This window comes from Diadema antillarum, unplaced genomic scaffold (genome assembly GCF_040938485.1).
Source record: "Diadema antillarum isolate AM-2024a unplaced genomic scaffold, OU_Dant_1.0 seq00000461_RagTag, whole genome shotgun sequence".
NCBI lineage: Eukaryota > Metazoa > Echinodermata > Echinoidea > Diadematoida > Diadematidae > Diadema > Diadema antillarum.
Genome location: NW_027271432.1, coordinates 1202961 through 1220551, shown reverse-complemented (window position 1 = coordinate 1220551; position 17591 = coordinate 1202961). Strand labels below are relative to the sequence as shown.

The window sequence follows — 17591 nt, the reverse complement described above, 5'->3', positions numbered from 1 at the left end:
AGACAGTAAGCATACAACTAAAATTTGGCTTCTGAGGTTACAGCTTTCTGGACCCTACTGGGATTTGTTTAGCCATATCTGCTGGAAGAGCAGCTTACTCCTTTTGTTAACATACCTATGAATCTACAATACGATGTTCTATACATCCCAATAAAAGAAATAACTGAATGTTTTCCTGTATTTTTCATTACAGCCATTGTTTTGCCGCACCTGTAGACACCTTTCCAAGAGTCATCTTTGGGAGACAAGATTATTTGTAGGAAATGCAGCAAAGCATAGACATGCCGCTGTTGAGATGGTCCCCAGAATGGTAGACAGGAGATGCATGTCCCTCTGGTATTTTGCCAAAAAGAAAATTCAACATGCATGGGCAACACAGGTGAAGAGGTAAGTGATGGTAGACTTTATCATAAAATAGTTCAAGAATGTAGCTAATCAGAAGCATTGAAAGAAGTCATGTAGGCACTTGTAATTTTTACTCTAATGCACAGTAATGCAAAAAGTGTGCAAAAAAAAAAACCCACCACAAAACACAAAACAAAACAAAATGTAATACACATTACTAGTAACTGACTTCATAATGTACTAGCACAACGCTGCACACTGGCACTGATCCGACAGTCCTTGACCAGTAAAAATCACTGTAGGTCCAGTAATTTTTTCAAGAATTGACAAGTAAAAGGAAAAACTGGGTACCTACTGGCCTGACAGACAGGTCGGACCAGTAGAAAAAATTGGTCAGTGTGCAGCCCTGTAGATTAAGTGCACACTGCTGACATATGCTATAGCATATGTCAACAGTGTGCACTTAATCAGTTATGAGCCTGTGCTCAATCACTTACTTACTATAAACAATTTCTAAGTTCATGTTTGGTGTGTTTGGAACATTTTTTTTTGACATCATGTGGCTTTTTAGCAAGTTCGGCATGTAGCTGACTTGTATTTACCCATAAAGGTAAATGAAAATAGTTCATAGACCCATTTTTATAAAACAAATAATTCAAAGGTTTAAGTTCGAGTGTGCCACATCTCTACTACACATACTATCACCTGGGCATTATTTGTATGCCATAGCATTGCATATTCCACAGTTCAGATGGAACTCAGAAATCACAATTTTCATTAAGAGGAAAATGAAATGTTGCTTCAATCAATCTACAGTTGATTGTTGTAACATAAGCAAGATCTGGCCATCCCACTTGAACAAACTAAATCTCGCTTCTTGGCAGCATTACACTACCATGAAGTCAATAAAGTTGTTATTCTGTATTGTATTGCCAGGTGTAACAATTTGCAATTACAGCTGTATCCATAGAATCTTGGATATAAACAGCAATTCTTGACCGGTCAGTTAAAAGTTACGCTGAAGAGAAAGCATGACAGTGAAAACTTGATCAAAATTGGATAAGAATGAGAGAAGTTATGAAAATGTGAATTGCCACTAATTTTTGCATAACGGGTTGGATTTCAGTTTATATGAATGTATGCAAATGAATGAGCTGATGATGTCATCACCTATAAAAGCACTATAACAGTGTAAATCATATTCCTGGCTAAATATCCTCAAAATAATGATCAGAGTGGGGCAAAAAGTTTTCCATTTGAACAAAGATCTGGAAATTCTTGATATGTTGTGCACAAATACAATGGCAAGTTGGAGGCAATGACATCATCAACTCTCTCATTTGCATGTTCATATTGACTGTCAAAGGACTGCTTTTTTAACATTGGGTAAAATTCACAATGTCATAACTTCCTAAATTTTTATCTGATTTCGTTTAGATTTTCACTGTTGTGCTGATTAGACTTCATTCTTTCTTGTCTAACTTTTAACTGGTCTGGAATTGCTTTCCCAAGAAATTGTAATGTAGAATATGAAAGAGGCCAATCTGAATTATCATTTCATTGTACTTCATGGTCACTATTGAGGGGTAACCAAATTGTTGTATAATGCCTGTGTCGAGTGTATAGTAAAATGTGAGATCTTGTATTTTGAAGAGTCATGTAGGCAGTGAAATCATGCTGCAATATACATAATAAACAAATCTAATTTGTCAATCAGTTGCATGAAACACTCTCGACGGAAGAATTTCATGAATTTGAATACTCCCAATTTATCTTAAATTGCACTGGTGTCAGGCTGTATGTTTTTGTTTATGTTTTCTTTGACTTTTAGTGAAACTGGTATCATGGTGCAGAAGTATGGTGTGGAGATTGGAACAGCCCACTCGCTGGCTCGGATGGGAGCCAGAGTCCAGTTCAGTGATGGTCAGTGGTATACCAGAGGTGACGTAGTGCAAAATTCTCTGCCAGTGGCCAAGCTGGAAGGGCAGTTTGTACTTGCCATAGATGCCAAGGAGACCCTTGTGGACCAGTTTGCCATGGTGGATATAGGTGAGGAAACCCACATCTCTTGTGCACTTTTACATGCGTGGGATGGACATAGTCAATGACCATCACACTATTTTCTATTTATCTGATATGAAAAAAAAAATTGTATGTACTCCTATTGTTGTTGTTGTTGTTGTTTTCACAGGAAAGGATGTACATGCTATGGCATATACCTATCACAAAACAAGGACCATTCAAACTCCTTTTTCCAATAACCATTTTATGACATTTCTAATTTCTTTAATGCATTTCCTGCTTTGCATCAAATATACCAGTCTGTGAGAGTTAAGCAATTTTTTGCCAACATGTACAAGGAGTCCTATTACAGCAAGGTCAGATACAAGAATTCACCGTAAATAGGTATATTGTCAGGTCCCAACTACTGTATACGCCGAATATTTTGCGAGGTTTTTATTTTCGCAAGTTGGGTGCTATTCACACAATTAAAGCCACAGGAAAATGTTGGCTTTGATCCCGGTGTGAATGTTACATACGCATGTACATTTCTCCGTTCGGTACAGGACTCCACGATCGCGAATTCCCGATTCGTGAAAATTTAGACTCGCGAAATATATGGCGTATAAAGTAACCTTTATAGATCTATTAGAGATATATCATACAGTACTCATGGAACAAGAAATGTTCATGAATGGAAGATTAGGGGAGCTAATGCATGTTGAAGATTCAGTGCGGTGTGACTTAAAATGATCTGAACCATACTTGGACACAGATGTCCTGTACTTGTTTTCTATTTCAAAGGAAAGCAAAGAGCTCATTGTGACCTCTTCTCATGAGGGAAAATGACTTGTTCTCATTGGTGCTTTGACAGTTAAATTAACCAGACTGAAGTTCCTGAGCCTGGAGGGGTGTCCACTCGTTGATGACCACTGTTTAGCCAGTCTTGTCCACCTCAGAGACTCCTTGACCCATTTGAATATCAACAAGTGTCCTGAGATCACAGAAAATGGTGTTGCAGTTCTTCACAAATTGAGGTAAAGGCAACCTTTAACTCTTCACTGTTGCTGAGAATACAATGCTTTCATCACCCTAAACTGGGTCAAATGGCTCGCAGTGGCCTAACCTCTTCCATTTGACCGTAGTCATGCACTACAGTAAAACTGTGTTGTCATTGCTATCATTCAGTCTTATTTACACAGGGTAGTCACTTCAGGTATTTGACACTGTTCTCCCAATTGGCCCTGTTCACATCAGAAACGAGATAAATACAGTTGTAGTTTATAATCATCATTCATCTCCTAACACCTACAAAAGTACCAAAGTGCTGTTGTTTTCATTCATTTTTTTAAAAGAGGTTGTCGGTCCTGTCATTCATTAAGAAGTTTTCCAATGTGAACCCGTACTTTCACATTTTGGTAGAAATTTTAACAGATATTGGAGCCATGGGAAATTTAATTATGTTACACTTTGTGAATTAGAGGGGATTGTCTTTGTTTTCATCTTATGATGTTGACATATCCTTCGAAATATCTTTTTAGGAGAACTTTTTTTTTTTTTCTGCTGTTCTATTTGCCCTAGGCATCTGGAGAGGTTGAACATGAATGATATGCCCAAAGTGAATCATGCTCCCTTGGTTGCTGTAATGCTGGAAGATGTGTTGCCACAGTTACGCATCAGCTTGGTATCCAGGCATGTGGAGAGGTTCAAGGAGGACGAGGAGAAGAGCAAGGAGATCATCCGAAAGCACAGAATACAGGCTGGGTTAGTGGATGAAGAAGCTGCAGAAAAGGGAGTTGGGGTCCCTAAGGGAGGAAATGATTACCCTGGTCAGGCCACATATGCAGAACAGACCTCATCTTGCAAAACTAATCACATATCATCAAAGAGCTCATCTAGCAGGAGGTGATATTTTGAGTAGTTCTCACAGATTGCAAAAGTGCACACCTGTGGAATAAGTGGCAGTGTCAAGTTTATGCCAGGTAATGTCATAATGACTATTATAATGCTTTGTAAGGTTACCATGCAGGTGTACAGCTCATTACATGGATGTGTCTTGTATCAAGACAGACTTTGTTTTTCTTTTTGTTAGTGTTGAGTATATTCAGCCCCCGTGTTGAACAGGAGGAAGTAATTTGGGCAGCAATTTGCATTTGTAAAGAGAAAAATGTTTTCCAAATGTTCACTGGCAAAGTTTCATCTGTAACAATACAATATGACAAATCAACAAATTTTACTTTCATCCATCTCAGAGTAATAGTTTATCATTGTAACAACCCAAGCTTCCCAACACTACATCTCTTTGGATTTATTGCATGTGCCTGCTTAGAATTTGTAATCTTACTGTGCAGATCAACCTCAAGAAAATGAAATTTTATATAAATTTATGTTTGAACCCTGTTAAAATGAACACAGATAAAACACTTAAATTTGTAATCTTACTGTGCAGATCAACCTTTAAGAAAATGAATTTGTATAAAAGTTTACAGGAAAACTCTGTTATAATAAACAAAGATAAAACAGTAACATTTGTAATCTTACTGTGCAGATCAACCTTTAAGAAACTGCAACTTTATAAAATTTACATGTGAACCCTGATATCAACAGAGATTAAACAGGATTTTATCATTGCATGAAGATTTTCCTGGTACAAATTTTTCAACTTGCAAGTCAGTGGCACGATTCAGTTGATACAGCCAGCTTTGTTCAGCAGCATTAATGTACAGTCAACCTCGCTTAGTGGACCTGGCATAAGTGGAATGATAGCCTAAGTTGAAGGTCTTTTCAAGTCCTCTGCTCTTTACATTATATTGATTTTAATCCCTCCTAAGTCCAATTTTCTCTAAATCAAAGGTATTTGTTCAGTCCAATTAGATTTGACTTAGGCAAGGTTGACTGTATTGACCAATGAGCATTCATTTCATCAAGATTTCACTGTGACAAACAAATTTGTACAGACTTTCTCAGGGTGTTTGCCTGTGTAATAAATGAACGATGATCTTATATTTTCACACATACACAAGCGATCACAGCATACAATGAACATGTGTGTGTCAAGTCATACTTCTTGCTTCAGAACAGAATATCAAATTATGCAAATATTATGCATTTTGATGAGAACTTTGCCACTTCATGTTCAAGGTGACTGAAATCAAGAAAGTAAAATCAGACATTTATGTTTGTGTGAATTTGCATGTTTAAGTCAATAAACATCAAATGGGTTTTTCCTGTAGATCATCAGGACTAAATTCTGTCCTTCTTGATCACTCTTTTGTATGTATGTGTGCGTGTCAGTGTGCGTGTGTTTGTGCACATATGCATGTGTGATGGGCTTGTACTCCCAACATTTTTTATTGCCTGCGAAGTAGGATTTTTATGCTTCCACCCTGAAAGGTGCCAGTGCATTATGTTAATGGGTTGTCAGTTCCTGTATGTCTGTCTGTCTCACCCAGATCTTGTTGCTGCTTCTTAAAAAAAGAAATATGTTCAGTGAATTTTGTCAGGTCTCAGTTCAAAGTTTGTAGTATTAAGCAGTAAAGAGTTGACAAAAGTCACTTTCAGTCAATTATCCATTATATGTCATGGGTTTGTTGTGGGTGTTGGATTTGATTTTCCCAGATTGATTATGAAGCCCAGGTGGATGTTCAGATCCATTGCCATTTTCAGGTGAGCAGTAATGATCTTGAGGATGGGGCCAAAATGAGCCAGTCGTCTAGATAACAAAATATTGTGACTCCTCTTCTTCCTGAGTTCTGCTGCAAAGATTCTGACTAGTCTTGTGAAGATTCTTGGTGCAGACTTCAGTCCAACTGGAACGACTTTGAACTGGAAATATTGTTTGCTGCGATGCCTAGTAAACATAGACTTTTAAGGGCAAGTGGAATGTCAAAGTATGCGTTTTTCAGGTCTATGGTAGTCGTAAAGTCTGGTGTGTCTGCTTGCCTGAAGTCTTTGCTTTTTTTCTCTGTCAGAAGCAGGGTAAGTTTCAGCAGCCTCTGGCATCTCTTCCTGTTGTATAGTACATTGTATGCGTCTTTCAGGTCTATGATGGCTGCAAAGTCTGTACGTTTTATAAATGGTAAGATTGTGGACAGGGTTTCCATTTTGAAAGTTTGATTGGTAGGAATCTGTTTAACTTTTCCAGATATAGAGCCATTTAGAACCTCCCGACTGTTTCGAGGTGAGGAACACACAGGACAGGATCAGTGGGGTATGTTGTGTTATCTCTCTTATCACTTGGTTTTCCAACTGGGAGTCTATTTCCCCGAGTGGAGCTTTCCTTTTTATGGAGTTTCTGGAGAGGGGGTTTTCTGGTAGATTTGTATATCTTCTGTGGAAATAATTGTCTGGGGTGCACAACCTTTTTGGAGGACTGTTAGGGCCCATTTGTTGTGAGATATGTTTTTCCAAGTGTCCCTGAACCAAATTAGTCTCTCTCCCCCCCCCCCCCCCCCCACAGGTATTTGATGGACAGTTTGAAGAAGATAGTCCAGACTGCAGCCCGATGACTTGTGTGCTCCTCCTTCCTATCCTGGGAACTGCAGGAATGGTTAGTGAGAACAGTTGGAGCTACCACTTCTGCTGCGTTGAGAAGGCTCAGCAGCAATGACTGAGCCCCAGACTGCAGTTTAGATGGGGCATTTACAGCACTACAATGGATGGCTCTATGTCCTCCTTTTGGCAGACCCATAAGCTTCATAAATGGCATTCTCTGACTGACCAGTCTCAAGTTCTAGAGATCTCAGGGGGGCGTTTCATCAACGAGTTCGTCGGGGGCTTTCACCGACGAATTTGCTATCAGCCAATCAGACGCAAGGATTTACACTGACAACTGTTAAAAGCTAATGAAATTCTTGGTCTGATTGGCTGATAGCAAATTCGTCGGTGAAAACTCCGACGAACTCGTTGATGAAACGCCCCCCAGGTCAACTAGTACCCATGGTACAGTACTTCATCCAGGCCCAAGCAATTGATTCATGATGGGTGGGGACTTTTCCACTTTATTGACAAATGACAGGTGTTGCAAACCCATGATTTTTCATGTGTTCGTACTCCACTGCACTTTTTTAGATGTCAATTGTTTTGTTTGAATGATACTTTCCAGCCTTCCTCTCCACAACTGATGATCGGTAATGCAGTCGGTGGTAAGAGCAGCAGGCATAACATGGTCCTCCTATCTTAGACATGAAGATGACAGCACTTTGTTCCACAGTCAATTTTTTCTTTTGTGCTCTACGGCCTGGCATCTTGTTTTTCTCTGTGATCAGTTGAGCCTTGGCTTTCTGTGGTATCACATCCTGTCTATGCTGCTGCATGTCTGCCCTGACAGATGCATGGTGAGTCCCGGCAGCCTCTGGTGTCTCCTCTCACCTAAGTCTTTGTTTGTTTGTTTGTTTTTTGTTTTTTGCCCTGACAGAAGCATGGCGTGTCTCCACAGCCTCTGATGTCTCCTCCTGCTAAGACTTAGCCATTTTTTTTTTTTTTCTGCTCTGTTAAAAGCATGGTGAGTCTAAGCAGCCTCTAATGTCTCTTCTTGGTGATGTTTCCAGAGACTCCAACCCCAAGCACCTTCTGATCTGGAGATTCTCCCGCCTGAAACCCATAGCAAACGGGAGACCCAAGTTTATGTTTGCGAAGCGCAAAGTTCCTAGGGTTATAGATGCTCTCTGGTGCTATCTAAGGCTTATTTTTGCAACATACGATAGCAATAAGTAAGAAATCCTCTCACACGGGAGACATTGAGCCAGGGCGGGAGAAATTAAATCTCAAACGGGAGGACGGGAGATTTTGCAAAAATGGGTTTTCGGCGGGAGATCTCCCGTCGAAAACGGGAGAGTTGGAGTCTCTGTGTTTCTGCATGCCTGCCCCAACAGCAGCATGGTGAATCTTGGCAGCCTCTGGCGTCTCTTCCCGTCTATGTTTCTGCATGCACAGCGACTGTCAGCAGGCTTTGGCATTTCTTCTTGCGCAGTCGTTGCTTTTTTTCACCCTGACAGAAGCGCAGCAACTTTTTAGCAGCCTCTGGCATCAAGCTCTTCTTGCCCAAGTCTTTTGTGCTCTGACAGAAGCACAGTCTCAGCAGCCTCTGGTGTTTCTGCCTGCCTCTTCTATTTCATGCCCTCTGCACTCTCTTTCTTTTGTTACTCCACACTTGAAGATCTTGAGCGAGGTATGACTGCAAAGATTTTCCGAAGTAATCTCTGGTATTTACAGTCATTCCTTAATGCCAGTGATTTTCTATGATTCCCACTTTGGGATCCCTCACTGTTTGCTGTGTCTATAGTTGCAATATGCAAATTAATGGGGTTTCCCAATCCACAATAAACATCAATGGTCATAATCATAATGTAGTGTAAAGAAGAGTGATGGCGATGCTAAGTACTGTAAAAGTGGATATTTTCGCGCGACTAATTTTTCGCGCTCGGCGCGGTAAGAAGAGCTCCACGTGTTTTCAATTCCGCGGTGTCATGACATCAACTACAGGAACATATGGCAAGCAAAAATATTCGCATGCTTTTATTTTCGCGCTAGTTTCTGATTATTCGAAAATTTCAACACCGCGAAAATTTCCACTTTTACAGTAATCGGGCTATTCATTGTGGAGTTATATACACACGTTTAAGCGGCCATATTTCCCAATGATAAAGAATCTTTCAAATGGTTTTCCACATCACTACCAAAATGTAATTGTCTGTTTTTTGTGCCATCCTTTTTTTTTACTGACAATTTCATCCAAATGCATTCATAACTTTTCGAGTTATTTTGCAAACAGATGCACAGACGCCCAGACAGACAAACCATGCTGGCAAAAACATGCCCTCCTTGGTGGAGGTAACAAGATTCAAAATTGAATAAGTATTTCTTAAAATGACAAGTGAAATGTGCAAGGTCAAGGACCTCCTAACTAGAGTTAAAATGTCATTTCCTAACCATCCATTCCATTTTGTCCAATGTTATGTTACAAATGTATTTGATGTATTGAATAGAAATACAGTTGTAATTGGAGAATATTACCTGTATGTAGAAAAGATTGAGTGTCAATCCTTCATCAAAGGTCAATATCAATTAACTTTGTCAAAATGTAAATGAAGGATCATGTACATACATGTATGTGTATATAACATGTATGTTACTTTCAGTGATTGCATGAACAGGGAAAGGCATCCCAGTAGACTGCATAGCAGTCAAATTGTTCACCCTAGATCAAACAAAATGGTCGTGCATATGATAATCCTTTATTTGATAGACAGTTAAGAGCAGTAAATCTTATCCAAGAACAATATGTCAGGCTAATCCCCACATATGACTCCGGCGATGCATCATAAGATTGTACGTAGAGAGGAGTGCTTTGAGAAATCTGCATCAAAAATTTTCTATGTGTCACCATGGCATTATTATGTAATTATTTAAAGATTAAAGTGTACAGCATTGCAATGTTTTTATGTATAATATGTACAATGTACAGTGGACTCTGTTATAACGAAGTCCTCGAGACCGGCAGTTTTCTTTTGTTATATCAAAATTTCGTTATAACCAAACAAGTAAACAATAAAGATATATAGAATGTTGAATTTGAATGTTTCTGTGACAGATATATGGCGCCATACAAATGCTGTGGATCATCATCATCATCATCATATAGAATGGATGATGTTGCGGCCTAAATTTTGCTTTGTTGTAACCAGAATTTTGTTATAACTGTGTTTGCTATAAGTGGAGTGCACTGCAATGTTATGAGATCTTTGAAGTTTTTCAGTTTTCAGCTTTGAATAAACTATTATTTAGAGAATATCCCCTGAACTACTCCAAAGCAATGATAATATAAATGCCGTGGTGATGCTGACCTATGGGCTGACTATACTGTACAAAGGCTGATGAACAAGGTAGTAAGGTGGTGTCACGTAACATGTGATGCCATTAGAGCTTTGAAGGTGCTCAGTATAGTGCACTCTTGTTACAATGATCACGGTTAACCCTATTTTAACTGGTGGGGGGTGGGTCAAATTGACCCCCCTCAATATTCGCGCCACGATTCCGCAACGTGCAAAGATTTTGCCGCGTCGTTTCATGACTTTTTTCATTAAAGTCTCCCACATATTTTGAGACCAAATTTGCGACGTCCGGGTACACCGTTCTGAAGTTACGCAATGTTTGGCATATGCATGTCAACCTGAAAACAGCTCAAATTTATGATTTCGTGTGCAAATCCAATGCAAATTGTGTTTTTTTGTTTAATTGATATAAATTAGATTATTTCGACTTTTAACCATTGAAATTAATCAATTCTAATGTAGATAAGCTTGAAAAAGTGCCTGCAACAAATTTTGGCAAAAAAAAATGGAAAACAAAAGATCGAAAAAATATTAAAATACATCAGAAATTAACAAACAATGAAAAACAAAAGAAACTGATTTTGATTGCGCTATTTTTTTACAAGAAAATTGTTTGATGTGTCTTGAGGAACTCTGACACAAAAATTTAGCAATCCTTCAGTCTTTGTGATGGAGTTATAGGTGAAAATATGATTTCATGCGTAAATTTGCATAATTAATATATTAAGAAAAATAAAATCAACATTTTTCTATTGTATGACCATGTAATCTTGTAGTTGACATCCGGCTCTATGTTCAGGCAAAATTTTGCGGCGATCAAATTGATCCCCCCCCCCCCCCCCCCCCCCCCCCCCCGTAAAAACTTGGTCTCAAATAGCCCAGTTAAAATAGGGTGAAATGGTATAACAAAATTTGTTACAATGATGTAAAAATTCAGTTCCCAAAAGTTATCATCTGCATGTATGTATCTTTTAATACTTTATTTGGTAGGATGTAATGAAATTCAATATTAAAAGGAAAAATGCCAGTCCTGAGGGCTTTGTTATAACAGGTGTCACTTGTACAGTAGTCTTGAATTGACTCCACAGAGTTTGTATTCATCTGCTCCAGAGGTGGTGATGCTGATGGTGCTGATGGTGATGAGAATGATGATAACATGCAGCAGAAGACACAGGGTAAATCACACATCATTAACGACTGCTGTACATTTTCAATGGGAGAAATTTTATTTCATGGCACAAAAACATCGGAGATTGCTAGCAATAAATTAACTTGTGGTAGCCAGATACAACTGTACATGTAGTTCTTGTAAAATCAAGGTACAGTACAAATGTACCACAACCACACAGGTCTTAAGCCTTTCATCTGGGTGATATCATGAGAAAATATCCCATATCTAAATATAAGATTTGAATAGGCTTTCCTATGTTGTCGCACTATTTCCTGCTCGCATACAATCTTTCACAATCTATTTGTATGCGAGATTACATTGGGATTAATTTCGATCAGGAAATTGAATTTTCGATCTTCAATGATTCTCTCTTTGCTCTATCTCTTTATCTCTCTAAAAAAAATTTGAAAAAAGAATTCCAGTTAATACGAAACTTACACTGTGGCTTTGAGGTAACAACTGCAACTACTTTGTGCCCATTAAATTGATCTGCATCTGTGTGTACATGGTAATTTAAAACACTGCCAGGATTGTGAAAATCACTTATTTGTGATATTAAATTGAATTAACTGCATAAACAAATCAATGCATTGATGACTTGTGATTTGGGGTACCCTCCTTGCCATAAAGGCAAAATGTACCAAAAAGGTAGTTTGCTGTTGGATCAAATAATTATTTTTTTTTTTTTGAGCAAACCAATATCGAGATTTACCATGCAAGACTTTGCCACAAAGTAGCTAGTTCCAAAATATATTTGTTTGAGAACTTTGTTCACAAATTTCATTGAAATTCCATGACTCATTTTACCCGGTAAGACATGCTTCTTGTGACGTCTTTATATAACGACTTTCTTGTTCAACAGACAAGCCCATTGGAAATTACTGAATGCAATCAGAACATCCCACTTAAAAAAAAAAAGAAACCAAAGTCAAAAAAAAAAAAACTCAACCAACCAAACAAAAACAAGACAAACAAATTTTTGTAACAACAATCCTTCTGTCATACCTTGAAACACAACTGAAAGAGCACTGTTCATACTAGCCAGCCCTTAAATCATTGTTTCATTACATGTACCTCAAGACAGACATATCATTTCTCCCCCTGCCTCCATTGTATGGTGGAGTACAGTGCATTTCAAATACAATCAACCTTGCTCAGGTCGACCTCGAAGTCGTATACAATGTAATAGCCAAAGTTGAAGGTCTTGTCAAGTCTTCTTTTCTTTATTTTCTGTTATCTCAATCCCTCTTAGTTGAATTTTCTCTAAGTTGAAGATTTTTCTTCAGTCCAAATTGATTCGACTTCCACAAGGCTGTCTACCTCCAGTGAAGACATTGGAGCAATTTGTCCACTAAGTCTATAAAAAAAAAAAATGGTCAAAGTCTAGTGGAAGTGTGATGACTACTATTAAAGCAAGTTTTTTTTTTTTCAACTTCATAAAACAGTAACTGCTCACGTAGACAAAAGCATTCCCACACTAGCCTTGATATATATACATCATAACTGATACATGTACCAGTATTCATATTTGTGATGGGCTTCTTGTTTGTGCTCTTGGGTGAAAACAATTTCTGCAAAGACATTAACATGCACAATGGCTTGATAATAATATTGGGGACACAACATTTGCTCCTGCAACCAATAGCCCTGGTCTTATTTTCTCCAAGGACTTAGGGTTAGGGTTGTGATAGGGTTTTATAATATGTAGGCTTAGTTTGATGTGAGGAATAGGATTAGGATTAGGGTTAGGTTTATGTTTATAGGTAGAATTTATTTTTGGCTTAGTGTGCAGGTATTTCATGGGAGCAATTGATGGAGGAGCAAATGTCATGGAAGCAATAATACTATATCAGAGTTTTGTTTGTAGTAAATGTCCTGCTGGGTGTCCTGTTCCATACATACATGTATCTCTCAGTCAAGACTGGCCTCGACTAGCCTGCACGCTATTGCCAGTTCTTTTTTGCCAAACTATCTTGCACATGATGGCCTCTTAAGATATAATAAATACAATGCCAATATTCACAGGTTACTGGTGTAAACTACACACAAAGTGTATGAGCAAAATAAAATTTTCCAATGACATGCCAATCCCCCAATTCATAAAATGCTCCCTTTTGAATACTTCTTTACTCCCTCCCCCCACTGAAATTCACAGAAAGAAAATTGTGTGAAAGGACAAGTTCACTTTGATATACATGAGGATTAAGTGATTGCAGCAATATCTATAGAATACATCAGTGAAAGTTTGAGGAAAATCAGATAATCTGCTCAAAAGTTGTAAATCGTAAGTTTCTGCACAGTCTCTGCTGGATTACAAGACTACTGTACTACATTTTATGATGTCACATGCGTAGAATGATATAAGCAATATAAAAAGAAAATTCCACAAAATTTTCAGAAAAAGTACCCATTCCCTCGACTTGTTACTGATGATGTATGTTAAGGGTAAAGAGGTAATTTAAGTGCTCTTTTATTAAGGGAGAAAAGTCAAAATATGGTCAATATTCTTTATAGTGTTCTACACATGTTCGACATCACAAGCTGTGAGTCTTCTTATCTAGCAATGTAGGCACTGAAACTTCAAAAATGTATAACTTTTGAATAAATTTTCCTCAAATTTTCACGGATGCATTCTACCAATATCGCTGCATTCTCTCAATCAACATGCATATTAAGGTGAACTTGTCCTTTAAAGAGATAGTACAGTATTGGTGGAGATGAAATTTGGGCTTTAACCTTTTTGCGAGATACCAAGAAAACACTTATGAAATAGTACAGATCATACCATTTTAAGAGGAATTCAAAGTTTATTTCATGAAAATCGGGTTTGGAATACCGGTAGCTGAAACATCCAAAAACAAAGTAAAACAAAATGATCATAATAAAATATGGGTCCCACACTTTATTAGGATCACTCTGATTTGGGTATCTCAGCCATTTCAAAGTCAATTTTCATCAAATTAACGTTGAAATCTAATTACATGCTCTTTCATATTTCATAAGAGGTTTCTCACTGTCTCACCAAAAAAATGATAAAAACCTGACGTTAAGTCTCAACCAAAACTGTACGATCCGATCCCTTTAAGCATTTCATGTTTTCTCTAGCCCCATCTTCGAGGTAATTGTTCCTATTATTTGTGACATGTACAATGCAAAATAGCAACAACAAAAAAACTAGAAATGTCGCTATGGCGACAGGTATGCCTCCGCCATAATGTATGATTCTCCTAATAGGTCTATAGTACGTCTTGACAATGTGTGATGATAGTTTCATCGAAATGGCAAAATGTTATGTTGACATGTTATAATGTGTTGAACGTCCACTTTCCTTTAATGAGGCTTAATTGGATGAATGGCTACATTTTCTAAAGAGAGCATGTATTTGGGGGACTCAGGGACTTTTACTTGACTTTTGACCCTTTTATAAGTCTCTATGCATTGAGTAATTTTCAAGGTACAGAGAAAAAGTGTAATTTCTGTATTAAATAGTAAATTGTTGGCATCTTGAACTGTCCTTTGACCCTTGACCTTTGACCCTATGACCTTAAAATTCCAAGAGAATCACTGTCAAGCACAACATGCATATACAAGGTGTATATTAGTTTCATGATACCTCGAGCCACTTCCGAAATATGGAGGAAGAAGTGAAATTTCACACTTTCACTTGACCTTTGACCTCTGACTTTTTGGCCAAAAACTTCCCAGAGAATCTCTATTGGGTAAATACATGTATACACCAAGTTTCAAGAAAAATCTGGCAGGCATTGCATAAATATGATGGAAAAAGTGAAATGTAATGAGTTGACCCTGACCTTTGAACCCTGATCTTTGACCTCATGACCCCAAAATTCTCTAGATAATCACTACCAGTCAGTACATGCATATGTACTATGTTCCATGAAGATACCTTGAATCATTTCCAAGATATGGAGAAAAATGTGAATTTTTTACATTTTTACTTGACCTTTGACGTTTGAAGTCACGACCCCAAACTCTCACTAGAGAATCTTTATTGGGTAATACATGTATACACAAAGTTTCAAGAAAATACTGTCAGACATTGCATAGATATGGGGGAAATAGTGAAATTTTGAGCATTTGACTTTGACCTTTGACCTTGAGCATCTGCACCCAAAAGTTGATAGGCACAACTTCACCTCTACGTACATATGCCTGCCAAGTTTTATTAGGATACCTCAAACAGTTTTTTAGTTATGCTGTCCACAAAATTGATTACGGAAGGACGGAAGGATGGATGGAAGGACGGACAGAAGGACGGACGAAAGGATGGACAGAAGGACGGACGGACGGAAGGACGGACAACCCGAAAACATAATGCCTCCGGCGACACTTCGTGGCGGAGGCATAAAAAAGCTAACACTTTTTTTTTTAACTTTCAAATTTTGTCAAAACCTACAATCTAGGCAAGGATTTTTAAAAATGCATTGAACAGGCAATTTCACTCCCAAATTCTTGGTTAGCTTTGAGAAATTGATTAAAATAAAAACAACAGTGAAAATTTCATTATAAGCAACATTAACTGTCAGTTTGGGAATTTGATAAGCTTAATATGTATCAAAAAACAGTAATACTGTAAAAGTGGATATTTTCGCGCGACTAATTTTTCGCGCTTGGCCAGACGAAAAGAGTTTTGCGTGTTTTTAATTCCGCGGAATCAAGACATCAACCACTGGAACAAATGGCATGCAAAAATATTTGCATGCTTTTATTTTCGCGCTTGTTTCTGGTTGCGCGAAATGCGCGAAAATTTCAACACCGCGAACATTTCCACTTTTACAGTATTAGTTACAACCACATGTGCAAATCAGAATAAGTCATTACAAAACAAGCCTCCCATTGACTTGCATTCAAATCTTCCCTAATGTTTTCTTACATAAATAATAAAGAAATCATGTTGTAATATACAGTGTAATGACTTTTAAAGGGAAAGGGTAGCAGATGCAAGAAGATCAACCAAAAAATCAATGGGAGAGATGTAAGGTGACAACATTACCTCATCTAACCTGCATACAGTGATGTATGTGGTTGTAACCAATATTATTGTCCCATTGTCACATGAAACTTCAAAATCCTGGAACATTCTTATTTCATATCCATCCTTTTTATGAAACCTATTTCATTTTTTTTTTTTTTTTGGTCTTTACTCTATGAAGGTCAACACAACACGAAGAGGCATAGCACATTCAAACCTTTTATTTTCTATATTTGAAAAACCCAGGAAAACCTCAAGGGTAAACATGGATTAAAGCTTCTTGGCAGATGTTGCAGTCTTCCACAGTAAACATGATTATGCAATGAACTGACTGAGAGTCCTATACAAAATAAAATGCCACTTTAATCCAGTAGAGGTAGACCATAATACAATATATATTATATGGCATCACTGCATACATCTACAGCACAACTGTCACAATAAAAAACAAAATTAGATTGATTTCAGATTGTATGTGTGTTCCTACCGCAGGCTGAAGTTTACCTTTCTGAGTCATATCAAGGAGGTACGAACTAGGCAAGCTTGCCTAGTACCTCCTTGGTCGTATGAAGGAGAGAAAATTTTGAATTTGACAATCATGTCACCCTTTGTTACATTCTTATCAATCGAGCCAATCAGAATTCAGGGAACATGGAATACACAATAATGCATGTGTCATTCATTACTGTGGGTAGTCACTTAAGAATATCCACACACACCCACACACCAGTACATATAGAGATGTATAGAGAGTGGTTATTCAGTACATGATTGCTGGTTTTGACAGGGCACGTGAATTTCCCACTGTCCCAGACCAAAATTTCTGTCTTTATTCGCACAAATTCTTCTATATTTTTTGGCCCGAAATTGATCACGCAATAAAAGAAACTGAGTTATCATAGGTTAATATGTAAAGATTAGTAGGGACCATAGAGATATATACTAAGAACACTTGAGGACGGACTCCGTAAAATCCCTGTGACCGATAAAAGGAGGCGTTCGCCATTTTGGTCCGGGCAAATTTGGATGGAGCGAGCTAGATATCAACTAGCGACCGTATCGATAACATGTAGCGCTAGCGGAGCGCAGGGAGATCGACGAAAGGATGCAACGGCAGTAGGCTAGCATCTATGCCAAAGTCTGCATCGGAGTTTGGAAAGTTGAAAGTGTTCTTAAATTCGTAAATTCTACTTAAAATAGGGATAGATCTATGTTGCAAAATGCCTGAATCATACGATTTTTGCTCGAC

At 37.9% G+C, this 17591-nt stretch overlaps 1 protein-coding gene across 1 annotated transcript; it reads left to right on the top strand.

Annotated features, from left to right (window-relative positions):
• The first annotated feature begins 307 nt into the window (after positions 1-307).
• On the top strand, positions 308-4416 carry LOC139733136 (distal membrane-arm assembly complex protein 2-like). Its single transcript, XM_071643977.1, has 4 exons — positions 308-387; positions 2177-2394; positions 3221-3383; positions 3928-4416. Exons 1-4 carry the CDS (start codon positions 308-310, stop codon positions 4253-4255), a joined length of 789 nt encoding a protein of 262 aa, XP_071500078.1. The 3' UTR covers positions 4256-4416.
• The last annotated feature ends 13175 nt before the right edge of the window (positions 4417-17591 follow it).